Source organism: Prunus avium, chromosome 8 (genome assembly GCF_965620075.1).
Source record: "Prunus avium chromosome 8, drPruAviu1.hap1.1, whole genome shotgun sequence".
Classification (NCBI taxonomy): Eukaryota; Viridiplantae; Streptophyta; class Magnoliopsida; order Rosales; family Rosaceae; genus Prunus; species Prunus avium.
This window is the reverse complement of record NC_142291.1, coordinates 32,623,354-32,641,062: the sequence shown is the minus strand read 5'-3', so window position 1 is coordinate 32,641,062 and position 17,709 is coordinate 32,623,354. Positions and strand designations below refer to the sequence as shown.

The following is a 17,709-nucleotide window of genomic DNA, read 5'->3' as shown; positions in this document are numbered from 1 at the left end:
TCACCTTCCTTGTCACTTGCCATCTTCAACACACTAGAACTTGCTGCTCAAACTCTGCTCTGATACCACTTGTTGGTGAAAATGGATAAACACTTTCACACTCCCCTAATGATCTTGTTGTTGATGGACTTTGTGACACACACAATGATGGATGAATCACACACACACACTTGAGAAACCAACCAAGCACAAAGTGACACAAGTATTTTAGAGGTTCAGAAATTGCCTACATCCTCTTGGTGACCCCCTTGAGAAATTCACTAATGAAAGAATAAGTTACAACTTTGGTTTACACAGAAACCCCCTTAGAACTCCATTCTCTCTCAAGCTCTCTTTTCTCTCTCACCCCCTTGCTCAACACTTTGATGCACTTGTGAATACTCTCTCACACTTGGTGTTTCCCTCCTTGGTGTCTAAACTCTCAAGACCCAACTCAGCTCCTATCTTGAACTGATTTGCCCTCTCTCTCTTCCTCCCTTGGTAAGTTAAACCTCTCTTGGACACACTAGCTCCCAGCTATTTGTCCACTCCTTGAGAAGTAAAACCACACATGTTGTCTTGCTTCCTCTTCCCTTTAATACATAAGCCTTTGGACTTCAGAAGAGACTCCTTCTTTCCTCCCACGTTCTGCCCTTGGTTACCTAACATGGACCACAACTTGGGCAGATTAAAGGCTAGGCATTGATAGCTGCAACTTCAGCCACCCTATCTAGAGCTATAGGGTAGGTACTCTTTGAAACAAGTCAACAATCCTCATTCAATGGTGCTCCAGCTTTTCTAGCACCTTGCTAGACCTCCTAGAAACCATAACACACCTTAGAGGCCCGAGGGATTAGGTAAGGAACCAATCACATGTGAAGATACCTTGAAAAACGCATGGAAAAACGACACAGCACTTCTGGCGACCGGTCGCCCGTCACTGGCGACCGGTTGTTTCCTGCGATTTCCAAATTCTTCTACAGACCTCGAATCTGCTTCAAAACGACCGGTCGCTTTTCCCTTGCGACCGGTCGCGTCTTCCTTCACTTGCATACTAAATGTGAGTCACTTTTACAACAATTACCAATCTGGAGATCTTTATCGACCTTCCCTTGAAACCAACTATGCCGGAGGGTCAGGAGGATAAGAAGAAGAAGTTGCTCCCAATTCTTGTAAATCGGCCCAAGTGGAATCTGCGAACTGTAAACATTGACGATAAGCAAAACATAAAGCAAGCACTCGTGAAAAAGGCAAAAGCGTTGTTTCTGGGAAAGAGGATTGGAACGGGAAGGAAGCTAAAAGTCAAATGCAAGACTAGCGATCTAATGCAAAGCTACCTTGCTAAGTGAAGATAGGAGATTTATTTCATTCTGCCAAGTAATGATGGCCTATAGCTGGCTTTACATTTGATTTGATAAATATGAGATTTGTTTCTGGTGTATGAGGCTAGTTATAGCTCAGTTTCAGATGTATGAGGTGTATGAGGCTAGTTATAGCTCAGTTTCAGATGTATGAGGTGTATGAGCCTAGCCATAGATTAGATTACTGCTTTCTTAGTTTCAGGTGGTCATCATATCATGTTAAATCTTGTTGGCTTGGTTAGCCTTGTGTTAATACACTGAGTTTAGTTTTCTTATCATATTGCTGTGGAATCTTTGTTGCTATCAAATAAGATGCCAAAGTTGTTTGCTCTGCAGCCAAGTTGGCAAGCGTTAATGAGCAAAGCATAAGATTTTAAAGCAATATGACATCTTACTCCTTATTGGAACTCCTTGCAATATTAGTTTTCTTGTTGGGAATTGAGAACAAACTCAACTCACCCTCTCCTAATGATCTTGTTGTTGATGGACTTTGTGACACACACAATGATGGATGAATCACACACACACACTTGAGAAACCAACCAAGCACAAAGTGACACAAGTATTTTAGAGGTTCAGCAATTGCCTACATCCTCTTGGTGATCCCCTTGAGAAATTCACTAATGAAAGAATAAGTTACAACTTTGGTTTACACAGAAACCCCCTTAGAACTCTATTCTCTCTCAAGCTCTCTTTTCTCTCTCACCCCTTGCTCAACACTTTGATACACTTGTGAACACTCTCACAACCCTTGGTGTTTCCTCCCCCCCCTTTGGTGTCTAAACTCTCAAGACACAACTCAGCTTCAAACTTGAACTGATTGCCCTCTCTCTCTTTCTCCCTTGGTAAGTTAAACCTCTCTTGGACTCACTAGCTCCCAGCTACTTGTCCACTCCTTGAGAAGTAAAACCACACATGTTGTCTTGCTTCCTCTTCCCTTTAATACATAAGCCTTTGGACTTCAGAAGAGACTCCTTCTTTCCTCCCACGTTCTGCCCTTGGTTACCTAACATGGACCACAACTTGGGCAGACCAAAGGCTAGGCATTGATAGCTGCAACTTCAGCCACCCTATCTAGAGCTATAGGGTAGGTACTCTTTGAAACAAGTCAACAATCCTCATTCAATGGTGCTCCAGCTTTTCCAGCACCTTGCTAGACCTCCTAGAAACCATAACACACCTTAGAGCATCTCCAAGGGAGATGTCAAATACCAAACATCAAATTTAAATTTGATGGCTGATGTGGCAATTTGACATCTTACACAGTTTTACACTCCACCCGATATGTCAAATTAAATTATTATTTTATTACATTTCAGTCTAAGAGCATCTTGAGCTGCTGCAAAAGTTTTGGCCTTTGGTCCTTGGGGGCATGGAATAGTTTTGACAAATGTTGCCCATGGTGGATAAATTCCATCAGCAAGATAATAACCCATTGTATAGTCGTGACCATTAATTGAGTAATTGGCTGGGGGAGCTCGGCCTTCCCGGAGGTCAGAAAATAAAGGAGAATGTTCTAAGACATTTATATCATTATGTGATCCTGGTAGTCCAAAGAAAGCATGCCATATCCATAGATCTTTTGAAGCCACATCTTCGAGAATCAACGAAGGCTCGCGATGGTCTCCACGAGCATACATCCCTTTCCATGCAACAGGACAATTTTTCCATTTCCAATGCATACAATCGATGCTACCAAGCATTCCTGGAAACCCACGACTCTCACCTTCTGATAATAACCTTGAAATATCAGCATTGTTTGGCCTTCTCAAGTAATTCTCACCAAAAATGTCAATAACCGCTTGAACAAACCTTTTCATTGATTCAATTGAAGTAGTTTCACCAATCCGCACGTAATCATCGATAGCATCAGCTGCAACTCCGTAAGCAATCATTCTCATCACAGCAGTGACTTTTTGTAAAGGTGATAAACCAAGACGACCAGCTCGATCTCTTTTTTGGGCAAAGTACGAGTCATAATCTTCTACCGCATTTACGATTCGAAGAAAAAGTGGTCGGGGCATTCGGAACCTTCTTCGAAATTGAGCTGGAGAGTACTTAAGATTCTCAGCAAAATAATCATCATAGAGTCTTTGGTGCCCTTGTAGTCGTCCTCTGTCGATATATGCATGACCTTGGACAGCACCGCGATGTTTACTCGTTTCTCCTTCCATATTCTCTTGTTCCTTTTGCAAAGCAACCAATTCCAACATTTCTAGTTCTTCATCAGATTCTGAATCAACAAGATTCCAAAAATGCTCATCTGTCGAATCAGAAGATGAATTGGAAAAATGATGAGACATGTTGGGGTTCTTCACAATTCACTGTAAAGGAAAAGAATTTTTTTTTGGTATAAAAGAAGAACTGTGTTTGAGCACAAGTTCTTTTTTATTTTATATATATATAGCTTTTTGAAGAAAATGAAATGAAAGAGGTGATAAACAAAAATTACATGTACGACAGGACTCATAGGAGGAATTGGTTGTGCGTTTAAAAACAATTACATGTACGATAGGACTCTAAAAACAATTGTTCAATGGTAGGAAATAAACTGGAAAGAGGAAAAAGGAAAAAAAATAAAAAAGGAAAATAATAAATGAAAGTTACAGCCACTTGTCTTTAAAAAATAATAAAATATTCATTTGACATCTTGCTTTTGGGCTGTCAAAAATAACAGCTGAACCTCCAGCCTTCATTCCACATCAGCTTTGACAATTCGGTTGGAGTGATGTGAGATGTTATTTCTAGCCGTTAAATACCTTTGTGGCGCTTTTGACATATCGGTTGGAGATGCTCTTAGAGGCTCGAGGGATTAGGTAGGGAACCAATCACATGTGAAGAAACCTTGAAAAACGCATGGAAAAACGACACAGCACTTCTGGCGACCGATCGTCTCCTGCGATTTCCAAATTCTTCTACAGACCTCGAATCTGCTTCAAAACGACCGGTCGCTTTTCCCTTGCGACCGGTCGTCTCTTCCTTCACTTGCATACTAAATGTGAGCCAATTTTACAACAATCTCCACCTTGGCGAACCATTTAATCACCCATGAACCATTGTTGACCTCTAGAACCTCTTCAAACCTCTTAGAAATCGTTCTAGTAATTTCCAAGAGCTCCACCATGGCAATACACCTCTTGCCTCAATGCACCTTTGGTGGAAGGTGCTCCTCCCAAGCCTAGACTTGAGTAACCTGGACCTCTTGTGCAGAAAAGAGTTCCCCCTTGCCAAATTCGTTGCTCCTTGTCTTCTTGGAACCTTGAATCATGGACTTCCCTTGATATGCAAAACACATACCAAACCTTTGTTCACTAAATCCCCACTTAGCACTCCTTGCTCTTGGATTTAAGAACATTTCTTTTCTCATCAATGCACCTCTCCAACTTTCCCGCTTCATGCTCCCAATAGCACTCCGAAACGTAGCTGGAATTTCTTGGTCCATCCATCCAAAACCTAGGGATGGTTTGTTGGATTCCTTGGGCCCGGACCTTGCACTTGATGATGGCTCCACCTCAAGTAGAACCCCTTTGTGAGTTTGTTGTTGTTGCCCTCTTTCTTCAGCCCTTGTGTTAAGCTCCACCTCAAATGGAGACCCCTCCATGACCACCTTGGCAAGAAGCTTCTTTTCAACAACATTCTTCTCCTCATCCCTTGTCTTGACTTCACTTTCTGCACCTTTGAAGTCAAGCACCTTTGATGATGACTTGTTAGTCACACAACCTTGACTAACCTTCCTTGCCCAACTTAACTTGAGCAAACTTGCAGCTGCATTATGTGGAGCTGGCTCCTTGACATTAAGACATGTTGCTTGCTCTTCCTTGGTACAAATCTCTGCACCACCCAAAAGCTTGTATGTGTTGTTTGGTTGAATCTCCCCCCTCATAACCACCACAGAACCTTGTGTGACCATGAGCTTCCCTCCTTTGGCTTTGTAAGAGCAACCTTCTCTATCCAAAGAACCAAGAGAGAGTAGATTCGTTCTTAGTGCAGGTACAAACCTTACCTCACTAAAACTCCAAACTTCACCACCTTGCAACTTGATCTTTACAATCCCTATGCCCAAAACTTCACAAGTAGTTTTGTCTCCCAACATAATCTTGCTGGCTTTCTTATCCTCATATGTGTCAAACATCAACTTATTTGCACACACATGATATGAGCACCCGGAATCTAAAATCCATCTTGAAGACGAACTCTTACCCGAAGAACTTGCCATGACTTCCCCGTTACTCTCCTCCGTAACCGTCAAGAGTTCATCACAAATGTCATCATCACATACATTTGCTGAACTTCCAGCTTTCTTCATCTTCTCCTTCCATACCGGACAATTTTGTTTCCAATGATCCTTAGACCCACACTCGAAGCACCCTTCTTTGTCCTTGGACTTAGAATTCCTCCCGTTGCTTCTCTTGCCTTCACACTTGCTTGAACGATTCCCTGCGAATAGACCCGTGTCTTGAGAGTTTTCCTCCGAACTTTGGGACATCCGGTGATGCGTCATCACATCTTGCACCACCTCCTCAAAATTCAAGGTACTCTTCCCGAACATAAGCGTCGTTCGGAAGTGCTTATAAGACGGAGGCAAGGATGTTAGAAACATGAGTGCCTTATCCTCCGTATCATACTTCACATCCATTCTTTGCAAGTCAGCAACACATCTATTGAAGCTACTCAAATGCTCCATTAGATTACCTTCCTCCTCCATCCGAAGATTTAGGAGTTCCTCCTTGAGGAAGAGCTTGTTGGACAGCGACTTCCTGCAAACATCTCTTCGAGCTTCTCCCATGTTTGCTTCGCTGTGTCTTGCATCACATTGATGAGCACCTCATCGGTGATGTAGTTCTCGATGGCTCCTCTAGCCAACTCATCTAGCACACCCCACTCCGCATCTGTCATGGTTGTTGGCTTCTTCTCCTTGCCTCCCAAGACAATGCTGAGATTTTGTTGTGTTAGGGCTGACTTCATCCTCCTTTGCCATAGAGTGAAGTTCTCCTTCCCTGTGAAAGGCTTCAACTCCATTTTCATGGTGACAGATTGTGGTTGCCTCTGCTGCAAAGAGCTACCTCCATATTTACCTTCTTTGTCACTTGCCATCTTCAACACACTAGAACTTGCTGCTCAAACTCAGCTCTGATACCACTTGTTGGGAATTGAGAACAAACTCAACTCACCCTCCCCTAATGATCTTGTTGTTGATGGACTTTGTGACACACACAATGATGGATGAATCACACACACACACTTGAGAAACCAACCAAGCACAAAGTGACACAAGTATTTTAGAGGTTCAGCAATTGCTTACATCCTCTTGGTGATCCCCTTGAGAAATTCACTAATGAAAGAATAAGTTACAACTTTGGTTTACACAGAAACCCCCTTAGAACTCTATTCTCTCTCAAGCTCTCTTTTCTCTCTCACCCCTTGCTCAACACTTTGATACACTTGTGAACACTCTCACAACCCTTGGTGTTTCCCCCCCCCCTTTGGTGTCTAAACTCTCAAGACACAACTCAGCTTCAAACTTGAACTGATTGCCCTCCCTCTCTTTCTCCCTTGGTAAGTTAAACCTCTCTTGGACTCACTAGCTCCCAGCTACTTGTCCACTCCTTGAGAAGTAAAACCACACATGTTGTCTTGCTTCCTCTTCCCTTTAATACACAAGCCTTTGGACTTCAGAAGAGACTCCTTCTTTCCTCCCACGTTCTGCCCTTGGTTACCTAACATGGACCACAACTTGGGCAGACCAAAGGCTAGGCATTGATAGCTGCAACTTCAGCCACCCTATCTAGAGCTATAGGGTAGGTACTCTTTGAAATAAGTCAACAATCTTCATTCAATGGTGCTCCAGCTTTTCCAGCACCTTGCTAGACCTCCTAGAAACCATAACACACCTTAGAGGCCTGAGGGATTAGGTAGGGAATCAATCACTTGTGAAGACACCTTGAAAAACGCATGGAAAAACGACACAGCACTTCTGGCGACCGGTTGCCCGTCACTGGCGACCGGTCGTCTCCTGCGATTTCCAAATTCTTCTACAGACCTCGAATCTGCTTCAAAACGACCGGTCGCTTTTCCCTTGCGACCGGTCGCCTCTTCCTTCACTTGCATACTAAATGTTAGCCAATTTTACAACAAGTTTTACATCTTATTCCTTATTGGAACTCCTTGCAATATTAGTTTTTCTTTCCTGGTTTTTGAAACCTCTCTCACTCATACACAGCAACCACTAAATATACACGTGCTTTCATCAAATTCTTAATCTGTAAGCCTTCCATTTCATGAGCATCTTCTTCAGTCTTCAATTGCAAAGGTGCGGGGATGTGACTGTGGATAGGTTGAATTGGGGGAATGAGTTCTTGAAGATGAGAATGGGGCCCACTTCAGAATCAGAGATTAGTCCAGAGGCTTTGAAGAGGATGCAAAGGTGTGTTATTTGATTATTCAGAATTGTTTTTTAGTTGAGTAAATCATTGTTTATGGTTTTAAACTTTTGTTAGTTTTGTTTGTGCTAGCAACTCTGCCTATTTGGTCTTTTGCACATTTGAATATGGTTTTTTCTTTTGACTGCCATGACCAATCTCCACTTGGCAACAAAAAAAATAAAAAATTCCTCTAAAATATTTTTGTGTTTGAATTAAAGAGTCCACCTTGCATCACGTTTTACTGCCCATATTCCAATAATGAACCAGTATAATTGTAAATGTTAGGGGAATACTTTTTCAATTGTCATCCTTAATCTACAAAAGCATCACTTTTGCTGCCATAAATTTTCACTATGTTAGCAATTTTAGCATGTTTAAGGTACATGAGTTTTAGTTTCTCATATTTGTATACTACTAGACCAACATATTTGTGTACTACTAGACCAACATGTCTTTTCCTTTGGGTTTGTACTTGTTATGCAGTGAAGAGTGTATAACCTATTATGGTGTAAATATTCAGGGTTAAGAAGTTGACAAAGACGTCAGAGGACGTGGCCTCTGGAATCCTTTCTGGGGTTGTTAAAGTATCTGGATGCTTCACAAGTTCTATAGTTTAACTCTAAAGTTGGCCAGAAATTTTTTAGCCTTCTGCCCGGAGAAACCATCCTTGCTTCCTTGGATGGATTCAGTGAGTCTTTTTTCTCAAACACTTGAATTATACATTCTTATATCATGCTACTTTAGATACTGTAGATTTTCTACCATAGGCTTCTGCTAGCTTTAGTTCTCATGCTATACACATTTAGAGAAAGGAAAAGAAGAATTATGAATTCTTATTGAAATTATTGTTCAGGAACAAATTTTCTGGTAGGGATTCACTTCCTACAGTTGTTGTCTTGTATTGGTGAGAAATTGGAAGCGTTTTCAGCTTTCCTTTAGATGATCATAGTTGAGATGTGGAGGAGCTGAAATCATGCATGTTGGGGTAGGAGTTTCAAACACAGAAGTAGAAACATGAGATAATATAAGACATTGGTATCTCTGTTGGGCTCGGTATGTTATATAGCACCATCAATCTTTTTACCATTCGACTCTGTCATTGCATATTTTTGTACACGCACATACACATATTTGTATCTTTGTGAATTTTGAAGCTTTTTGAGTTTTGTTGTTATTGTAGTTTCCTTTTTCGGGTATCCAAAAAGTTTAGTCTTGTTTTCTAGTTTCAGTTTGTATCTCTTGCTTTATGAACAAACAAAAGAAGAAAAAGGAAAACAAGATAAAGAAAGTGGATTTTTGCTGCAGTGGTGTGTGATTGGAGGGTGGGGGTGGGGGTGGGGGATATGGATGTTTTTGTCTATATCGTTTAGCTTTGGCAATATTGACCATGGGCAAGTGTTTTTGCTTGGCTTTATAGTCCACTCAATCAGGAACCCAAAGTCAATTCTTGGTGCTTGTTTCTGTTTTCCAAAACTTTTAAAAACACTAATGTTATAAATAGTGGAAGTGGAGCCCACAATCAATTATGAAGTTTGAAAATGAGGCAAAAATTTCACTGTACACTCACGGATGAAAGTGATGGTTTGAAATTGAGACAGAAACTTTGCACTGTACACTCACGAGAAAACTTCAGAAGCGCCTATAAATAGGCCTGTTCGTTCATTTGTAATGTACACCATCAGAAGAGAAGAAAGAAAAGGAGAGTGAGATTTGAATACTATTGAGTGAGTTTCTATTTGAGAGGAAATTCAATTTGTGCAAACGCCACAAGAAAAGATATAATTCCACTATCATTTTTCAGTGGTAATTCCATACTCTAATTATTTTATTTTATAACAACTAAAAGGTTTTTGCCACTTCTGTCTTACTTAGAATATTTATTTACTTTCTTGTCCCTCATCTTTTATGTAATTGCATAGATGATTTTTGGTGCAAGTGAGGCTTAACTATTACCCCCTCCCCTTTATGGGTGCGTTTACATTTCTAGTTAGAATGAATTTTTTGTTGCCTAACTGTTTGTGTAGCAGATGTTATAGAGATTTGTTTCTGCAATTGTTGATTATGCTTCATAGACAGACTCTTGACGAGTCAGCAACCATAAGCTTGACTTTATAGCTGCACATGTTATAGAGATTTGTTTCTGCAATTGTTGATTATGCTTCATAGACAGGCTCTTGACGAGTCAGCAACCATATGCTTGACTTTATAGCTGAGCATGTTATAGAGATTTGTTTCTGCAATTGTTGAGTATAGCATTGCAAAATTGCACATCAGTCCTTTAATTACTTGATTAATTTCTTTTAACAAGCTCAAGTTTTGTGTTTATAATTAAATGGAATTATTCGCTGTCTCCTGTCCTTCTACTTCCCTTTAATGGTTCTTGGCTTTGTTGATTTTTGTCAAAATTTTATTTTATTTTTTGTATGTAAGTTAAGAAACCAAATAAATTTATTGAAAACTTATTATGAAAATGAATATTGTTGGATACGGACAACCTCCATAGCTCAAGTTTTGAAAATGCTTCAAACTATTTTAGCACATAGTTCTTTCCAATCTCCATTTGTCATTACCACAAATCTGATGCCACTGGTGCTGGCACCATGACAGCCAAATAGGGTCATTGCTTGCTGGCCCCAACAGAGGCGAATGAGCATGGCCAGCATTGGACACTATGCCATTTGAGGATTTTGAATGGTCATCGAAAACATGATGATAGAAAACAGATGAATGAATAGTTGTCCTAGATTCTTTGCTGGCCATTTTCTAGGAATCTATTGAAAATTTCTTGATAATTGAGACTGACTTGCCGATGGCCATGGTCAATATCGTTGTTATGGTGAATGCAAAGTATGAGATTTGTTCAAATGGTTACACTCTAGCTACTTCCTTTAATTAGTTCTGTTGCTTTGTATACATTAATGTAAATTTAATTACCTGAAAATTAGAGGAGGAAAAGTGTGTGTTCTTCATCTTTGTAGCTAGAGATAGGCAGGCAATTACTTCTACAAGTCTGGAGCCCCAAAGCTTTCCTTGCTGCAATGTGAATGATGAATTACATGTCACATTATAATTTTTTTTAGAAATGTGTGTTACTCATTTGGTTTATTTGTGATGTTGCAGAGATTGTTCTTTGGCTTCGGAGTACCTCCGCCGCAGCAAACGCTGCCCTTTCGGTAATAATATTTCTGTTATAAAATAATCACTGCTATGTGTTTCCCTGGCTATAAGGTTTTCTGTATTTTATAAAGACTTGGTTAATTATCCAAAGTACCACAAATGGAGGTTATGAAAGATGACTACGATAGGGAATCAGAGAGTTAGAACTTAGAAGTAAAGCCACGAGGAAGAATAAGGAGGATTAAATCTCGCATTTAGGAAGGACATAACAAACAATGCGGTTCCCCAATGTTGCCCAAACAACCTAAATCTCGCACTAGACATGTTGACCATAGAAATTCTTGGATGGTTTTCTTCTGGTATGTATACATTATGATTTTGGCTTCAAAAACTTCAAAGTCTTCTTTAGTTCTTTAATGTTTGAGTCTTTGAGTTGAAATGGTAGAGAGAAAATAAGCAAAAAGTCAAAACACTCATGGAAATATTTAATTATGATTGCAGAGACGAAGGACTTTGTGTAAATCAGCCTCGTACGCTTTATTTTTTTATTTGGTTAATGCTAACCGTTGATTGATGTGATCATGTTGGTCCCATAGCAAGCCCATCAACTAATGGCTGACATAGACAAGTACTGCACTGTGTTAAATCTGCATCCCCTGCATACCTTCTTTTTTCTTTGGAGAATGCTGGAGATGGTCGACCTTAACAAGTATATCTATTTTCAATCTTAGTGGTGTCACTGTCGGTTCAGGTTTGTGCGAGAGCATTCAAGTAATGGCCTCTTCGCTAGGTCTGTATCTAGCGGGTCGGGTACCACACAAAAACCCACCCTACCTTTTTTTATAAAATTCTTTTACCAAACTTCTTCTCGTTGGATCTCTTTAGTGATATAATTAAGGGTGGACATCAATCTGGCCAAATCGGCAAAAGTGACTGATTCAAACCGTAATGGTTAATTTGGTTTTGTTTGATTTTTATCAAGAAAAAATTCAAACGGTTCAAAATCAAATCAAGCCGTAATGATTTGGTTCAGTTGCAGTTTTGACCTATTGCAAATCGGACTAAATTGAACTAAAATATATTATCTATATATATAAAGCAAAAGACAGAGAATGGTGAAACATTCAAAATACCATAAAATGTCATTGGTTAATTCAAACATTAAAAAATGAAATTATTAATTAAATGAGGATAGTATAGTAAATTCACATTTTTTTATATTAAAAAAATAAAATCGGATAATAGGTCTTACTTTTATGGAATATAACTACCCATGTTATCTTTTCTTAGTTGATTTATTATATTTGATAGAATTTATAATGCCATAAAGGATATGTTTTAGCACATGTTTTGTTCTCTTTTGGTAGATTTATGTATCTTTTGAACATTTATAATTTAATTACTCTGCATGTGAAAAAGATATACATAACTGGTTAATCACTTTTCTCTTTATCATAAACGTTAAATTAATAGCTTAAAAGTTATAATGATAAAATAAAATGCACTTTTCTCTTTATCATAACCACTTTCGTGAATGTGCCAAAAAGTAGTTAACGACTAAAACATTGTTCTAAAGGTGATTAAGTAAACACAATTAGATGGATGCTTGAGTTAAGAACTTGATGAGCATTTACCCCTGCAGCAGGAGGTCCTAGGTTTGGTCTCCCCCTCCCCCAATATCGCTTGTATAAAAAATAAATAAAAATGATCAGAAACAAATATGTCATGCGTTTAGGTGTAGGAGAGATTCTTAAATTCGGCTTCACAATCATGAAGCAAGCAATGTAGGTGCTCTGTGCACAACATTGCTGCAGTTATGACAACTCAGTAGTCGCAGAGGCTTGAAGCCTTTAGCGCATCACCTCTGCAAGTGGGTTTTATAGAGAAAGAGTATAAATGTAGAGGAAAAAAGAAGTACTGGAAAAAACATGTGCGGTGTGTGTTGCATATGTTTGAAAAGCATTGCATGCCTATCTGCGTAAGTCTAATTGATTGATTGCCTTTGGGTTGGCCAGAATCCAGAAATTCGTCCGTTGGTTGATCAAGATACAGAAAATTTGCAGCGGATGCTTCCTGAGATACCTCTTTGGGTGAAAAATCCAGACTATGATCGTGTAAGTAACTAATGTCTGTTTCGACCAAAAAAAAAAAAACTAATGTCTGTAACTATTCATTGATGTAATTTATTATGGGTCTTAACAGCATAGTGTTTTAGCACTTAACCTATTATTGATATTTTCTTCTTTTCCATGTGAAGCTTGATTGGCTAAACAAATTCCTTGAGTATATGTGGCCTCATCTGGACAAGGTGATTTATATTGTCTGATTGTTCTTGGAATATATATTTTTTTCAATCTTAGTTTGCTTTTCTCATCTATTCTTTTCTTCTTATTGATGGTTCATGGCTTTCTATTTAATTTTTATGAAGGCAATCTGCAAGACTGCAAAATAAATTGCAAAGCCCATAATAGCTGAGGAAATTCCAAAGTACAAGATTGAGTCTGTTGAATTTGAAACACTGACTTTAGGTTCCTTACCACCAACTTTTCAAGGTTAGTGAACTTGAGATTCCACTTTAGAGTTTCTCTATTAAAAACGCCTCGTCTGAGAATTATTGGGAACTTCAGATGCAGCTTTGGCAGCTCACTGTCTTCTTGAGTTGTTAGGAGAAATTTTTGTTAATTTTTTATTTTATTTGAGGCTAATTTATATGAGTAATTCAAAGGAAAAATATAAATAGTTGATAGGATCCATTTTGGTAAGAAAAAAAATCCCCTACCAAATCAGTGAACTAGGTTTACACGAGAGGCGCTTTAGATGCCGCTGTTTCTTCCTACCTACCTCTTCATTTGATTACTTATAAGTAATGGGAAAAGTGGCTGACTTAATGTTTAGGTATTTTATTGGTCTTGTGTTTGTTTTTGGATATACATTGACACACACACATATATTGTACATACAATGTGTTTTCCCAAGCTTGCATTCAAATTTTTGCATGTTATTGGTTTTAGGTATGAAAGTTTATATCACTGATGAGAAGGAGTTGATTATGGAACCCTTCATAAAATGGGCTGGAAATCCTAATGTCGCTGTGAAAGCATTTGGATTGAAAGCAACTGCTCAGGTTTACGCTCTACTTTGCTAGGAAAATGTTCTACTGTTAGTTTATTTGTATGCAGGTAAGAGAGAAACGAGATAGAGAGATATAAATGCTTCTGTCGTTGCTTTATTGTCTGGTTCATTTCAGGTGGTGGATTTGCAAGTTTTTGCTGCACCACGTATCACTTTGAAGCCGTAGGTTCCAAGCTTTCCTTGTTTTGCCCAAATAAATGTATCTCTCATGGATAAGGTCAGTTTTGTGAAATAAAATTTTAATAATGGCATCTTAGGAAGTTGGATTATCTGGTTAATCTTGGCACTTGGCTACAGTATTGTAACCGCAGCTAAATAGTCCTGGTCTATTATAATTTTGCAGCCCCTCTTTATCGTACAAGTTTTACCTTACATTTTAAACCAGATTAATCTTTTACATTCTTTGTTGAATCTATTTAGTGTTGGTTCATGATTTCCACCGGAAAAGTTTTTATTTAGATCTTATGCTTTTCATTACTAATCCTTCAATCTTCTCCTTGATTATTTTCTTGTGGTTTTGCAGCCCTATGTTGATTTTGGATTAAAGCTAATAGGAGCTGATCTTATGTCAATACCTGGCCTTTATGGATTCGTCCACGTAGAATGCCCTTCTCTGTTTCTGTCCTTTACACATATGTATCCCCCTATTTTGTAAACACACTGCTCTACATAGATTGATCAGTAAGACGAAAGATTACGGAAAGTTTAATGTTGCTTTATTTCTTTCATGTTGTGGCCCTACATTGGTGGTGGAAGTTGAATGATTGGGTCTATTTATGCAGCAGGTCCTTATTTAAGCTGATTTTCACAAAAGAATATTCTCCTTGCTGTGATGCTTATCAGTTTCATAATAACGGTTTTAACTGTGTTAGAACGGGGTTTTCTGCAGGAGCTTATCAAAGATCAGGTTGCTAACATGTATCTGTGGCCGAAAACTCTTGAAGTACCAATAATGGACCCAGCGAAGTACATCTCTGCATTTGTACGAAATTTATTGTGGCAAATACTTTTTATTTAGTTTGGCTGAAAAAACTACTTGGACGTTGCAGAGCCTTTAACAGGCCTGTAGGAATTCTCCATGTGAAGGTTCTGAGGGCAATGAAGTTTAAAAAGAAGGATCTTCTTGGTGCTTCGGACCCTTATGTGAAACTAAAGCTCCCGGAGAACAATCTTCCATCACACAAGACCAGTGTCAAGCACAAGAACCTGAATCCTGAATGGAATGAGGAATTTAACATCATTGTTAAAGATCCGCAATCTTAGGCTTTAGAACTTCTTGTTTATGACTGGGAGAAGGTATATTAATTCAGTTTATCAATCAGAAGTCATATGTATTGTTTTAATTATGCATGTCTGAAGCATTTTATCCCTTATTTTAGGTGGGCAAACATGAAAAAATGGGTATGAATGTAGTACCTCTGAAAGATCTACCCAAGGATGAGCCAAAAGTTTTGACTTAAAATGATGCTCAAGATGAGAAGCAACGTGGGCAGCTTGAAGTGGAATTGACTTATAAACCTTTTAAAGTGGAGGACATGCAAAAAGGATTTGAAGAAACACTGACAGTACAGAAGGCTCCTGAGGGAACTCCACCTGGGGGTGGTTTGCTTGTTGTCGTAGTTCATAAAGCTCAAGATCTTGAAGGAAAGCACCACTGTAATCCATCTGTTCGACTTATTTTCAGAGGGGAGGAAAAAAGGACCAAGGTATGAGGATTTTGAGAACATTTGTTAAATTTTTTAGGTATCTTGGTTTTGATTCTTGGAGCCTTATATATATACCTTCTCTTTTGTAATGTTAAATGGTTGGTCATGGGAATGATCTGTGCAACATTCAGCTTTTACTATTACAATGTATGCCTTATGCCTAATATTATATGGTTTTCTTCTTTGGGTGTCAAAAGAAGAGAAGGGACAAAGGAGTCTATGATTCATAAAGGAGTTTTCATACATCTTTATTCTTATCCTACATACACACATACAAACACTGACACACACGAGGATTTATGCATCTTTGTTCTTCACTTGAATGGTGACATTAGACAATTTGATCTCCAAATTGTACTCTGAATTGGCAACGAACGGAGTTGTAGGAAATGATAGAAGTTCTAAATTCAAAGATTTCTTGTTATTATGTTGATGGATTTCCCTTTAACTGTGCAGCCACTAAAGAAAAGCAGAGATCCACGATGGGCAGAGGATTTTCAATTTATGTGTGAGGAACCTCCCATCAATGACAAATTACACGTGGAAGTTGTCAGCACCTTATCACGAATTAACTATTAGTGGTAAATTATGAGAAGCAGTGATTATTGTTAACTTTTTATACAAGAGATAATTTAATTAATGTATCAAACGGGAAGGTAAATTGAATTCCGGCGCAAAAGACTGGTACCACACTCCTTTAATTAACTAGCTTAATTTATATAGAGCAGTGGGGGAATGAGGTTCTCTTTAGGGTAAGCAACAATCTACCGGCCACATTTTTCTTTCATTGTAAGCGTTATTTAAGCATGTAAAATTTCATAAAGTTAAAGAAAATTATTAAGCGTTACTTTCAGATATTCTTTACCATGACCATGACCATGAAAAATGGAAATGCGTGACTTGATAAAATCCAAGTTGGACCACAGGTGGTGATCAAAGAAGAACCGCGTGAAAACAAAGACCCTTCATCTTCAATTCTCTTTCACTTTACAAAGTATACTAAGATTTTGATTTAATATGAAAGAAATCAGAAACGAGAGAATCGATACAAGACATCAAATATACGAATAAATACACCTAACTATTTAAGCTGCAAGTCATTTTTATAAGGGCTTGTTTGATATAGGTCCCTACAATTTCTATTTCCTAGACATATACCCATCATTCTATAAATCTATGTATAAAACCCAATTTCAAACTTAAGATATAATAGGTCATAGTATTCCTATGTTTTTACATCCTTGCCATCAGACTTCATATTTTATTTATAATTTATTCCAAGCATTTCATTAACTGCCATAATTGTAATTAAAACTCCCTATTAATAGCATAGCAATCACCCCATTTCTTTTGGTTGCCATTCCCCTAAAATTGCAACAACAAAAAAAAAATGTAAATTACATATCCAATAATGTACATATGAAAAATATAAATATAAATATATATGTATAAAAATATAGGTATATTATTTACCAAAAAAATTAAAAAAATAGGTCAGTTACTTTGTAATTGAAATTTCCGTACATTTTTCAGGAATTAAAAATAGGTACACAATAATTTATAGAAAATAGGTATGTCGTATAATTGAAATTTATGCACATTTTTTATAAATTAAAAATAGGTACATTATTTAGAAGAAAAAAATAAGTGCATTATACTAGGTAAATTGTTTTACTAGGTATACATTATTAGAGAAAAAAAATAGGTACATTATTTAGAGAAAAAAATAGATACAAAATTTAGCAAAAAAATAGGTTCATTATACTAGGTAAATTGTTTTACTAGGTACATTATTTGGAGAGAAAAAATAAGTTCATTTAGAAAAAATAGGTTCATTAAAAAAAATGTTTTTCAAAAAACAAATAATAAATAGATTATCAAATTATTTTTCAACATAATTAGAATGTACACTATTATTCATAAAACTATAATAAAATAGAATACAAGTCGTATAATTCATAAAAGGAAAACAACATTAATTCCTAAATTTAA

At 37.8% G+C, this 17,709-nt stretch overlaps 1 protein-coding gene and 1 pseudogene across 2 annotated transcripts; one reads left to right on the top strand and one right to left on the bottom strand.

The window, feature by feature from the left end:
- Window positions 1-2,632: 2,632 nt before the first annotated feature.
- On the bottom strand, window positions 2,633-3,616 carry LOC148292572 (uncharacterized). The gene has a single exon (XM_088245871.1). The coding sequence runs from the start codon at window positions 3,551-3,553 to the stop codon at window positions 2,633-2,635; it is 921 nt and encodes a 306-aa protein (XP_088101997.1). The 5' UTR covers window positions 3,554-3,616.
- Window positions 3,617-7,708: 4,092 nt separating this feature from the next.
- On the top strand, window positions 7,709-16,299 carry LOC110764604 (synaptotagmin-1-like; annotated as a pseudogene). Its single transcript, XR_015826365.1, has 13 exons — window positions 7,709-7,764; window positions 8,283-8,346; window positions 10,530-10,629; window positions 10,883-10,935; window positions 12,895-12,993; window positions 13,137-13,187; window positions 13,308-13,431; window positions 13,891-14,003; window positions 14,127-14,228; window positions 14,535-14,609; window positions 14,901-14,977; window positions 15,061-15,717; window positions 16,174-16,299. The product of XR_015826365.1 is annotated as a synaptotagmin-1-like (transcript).
- Window positions 16,300-17,709: the final 1,410 nt, after the last annotated feature.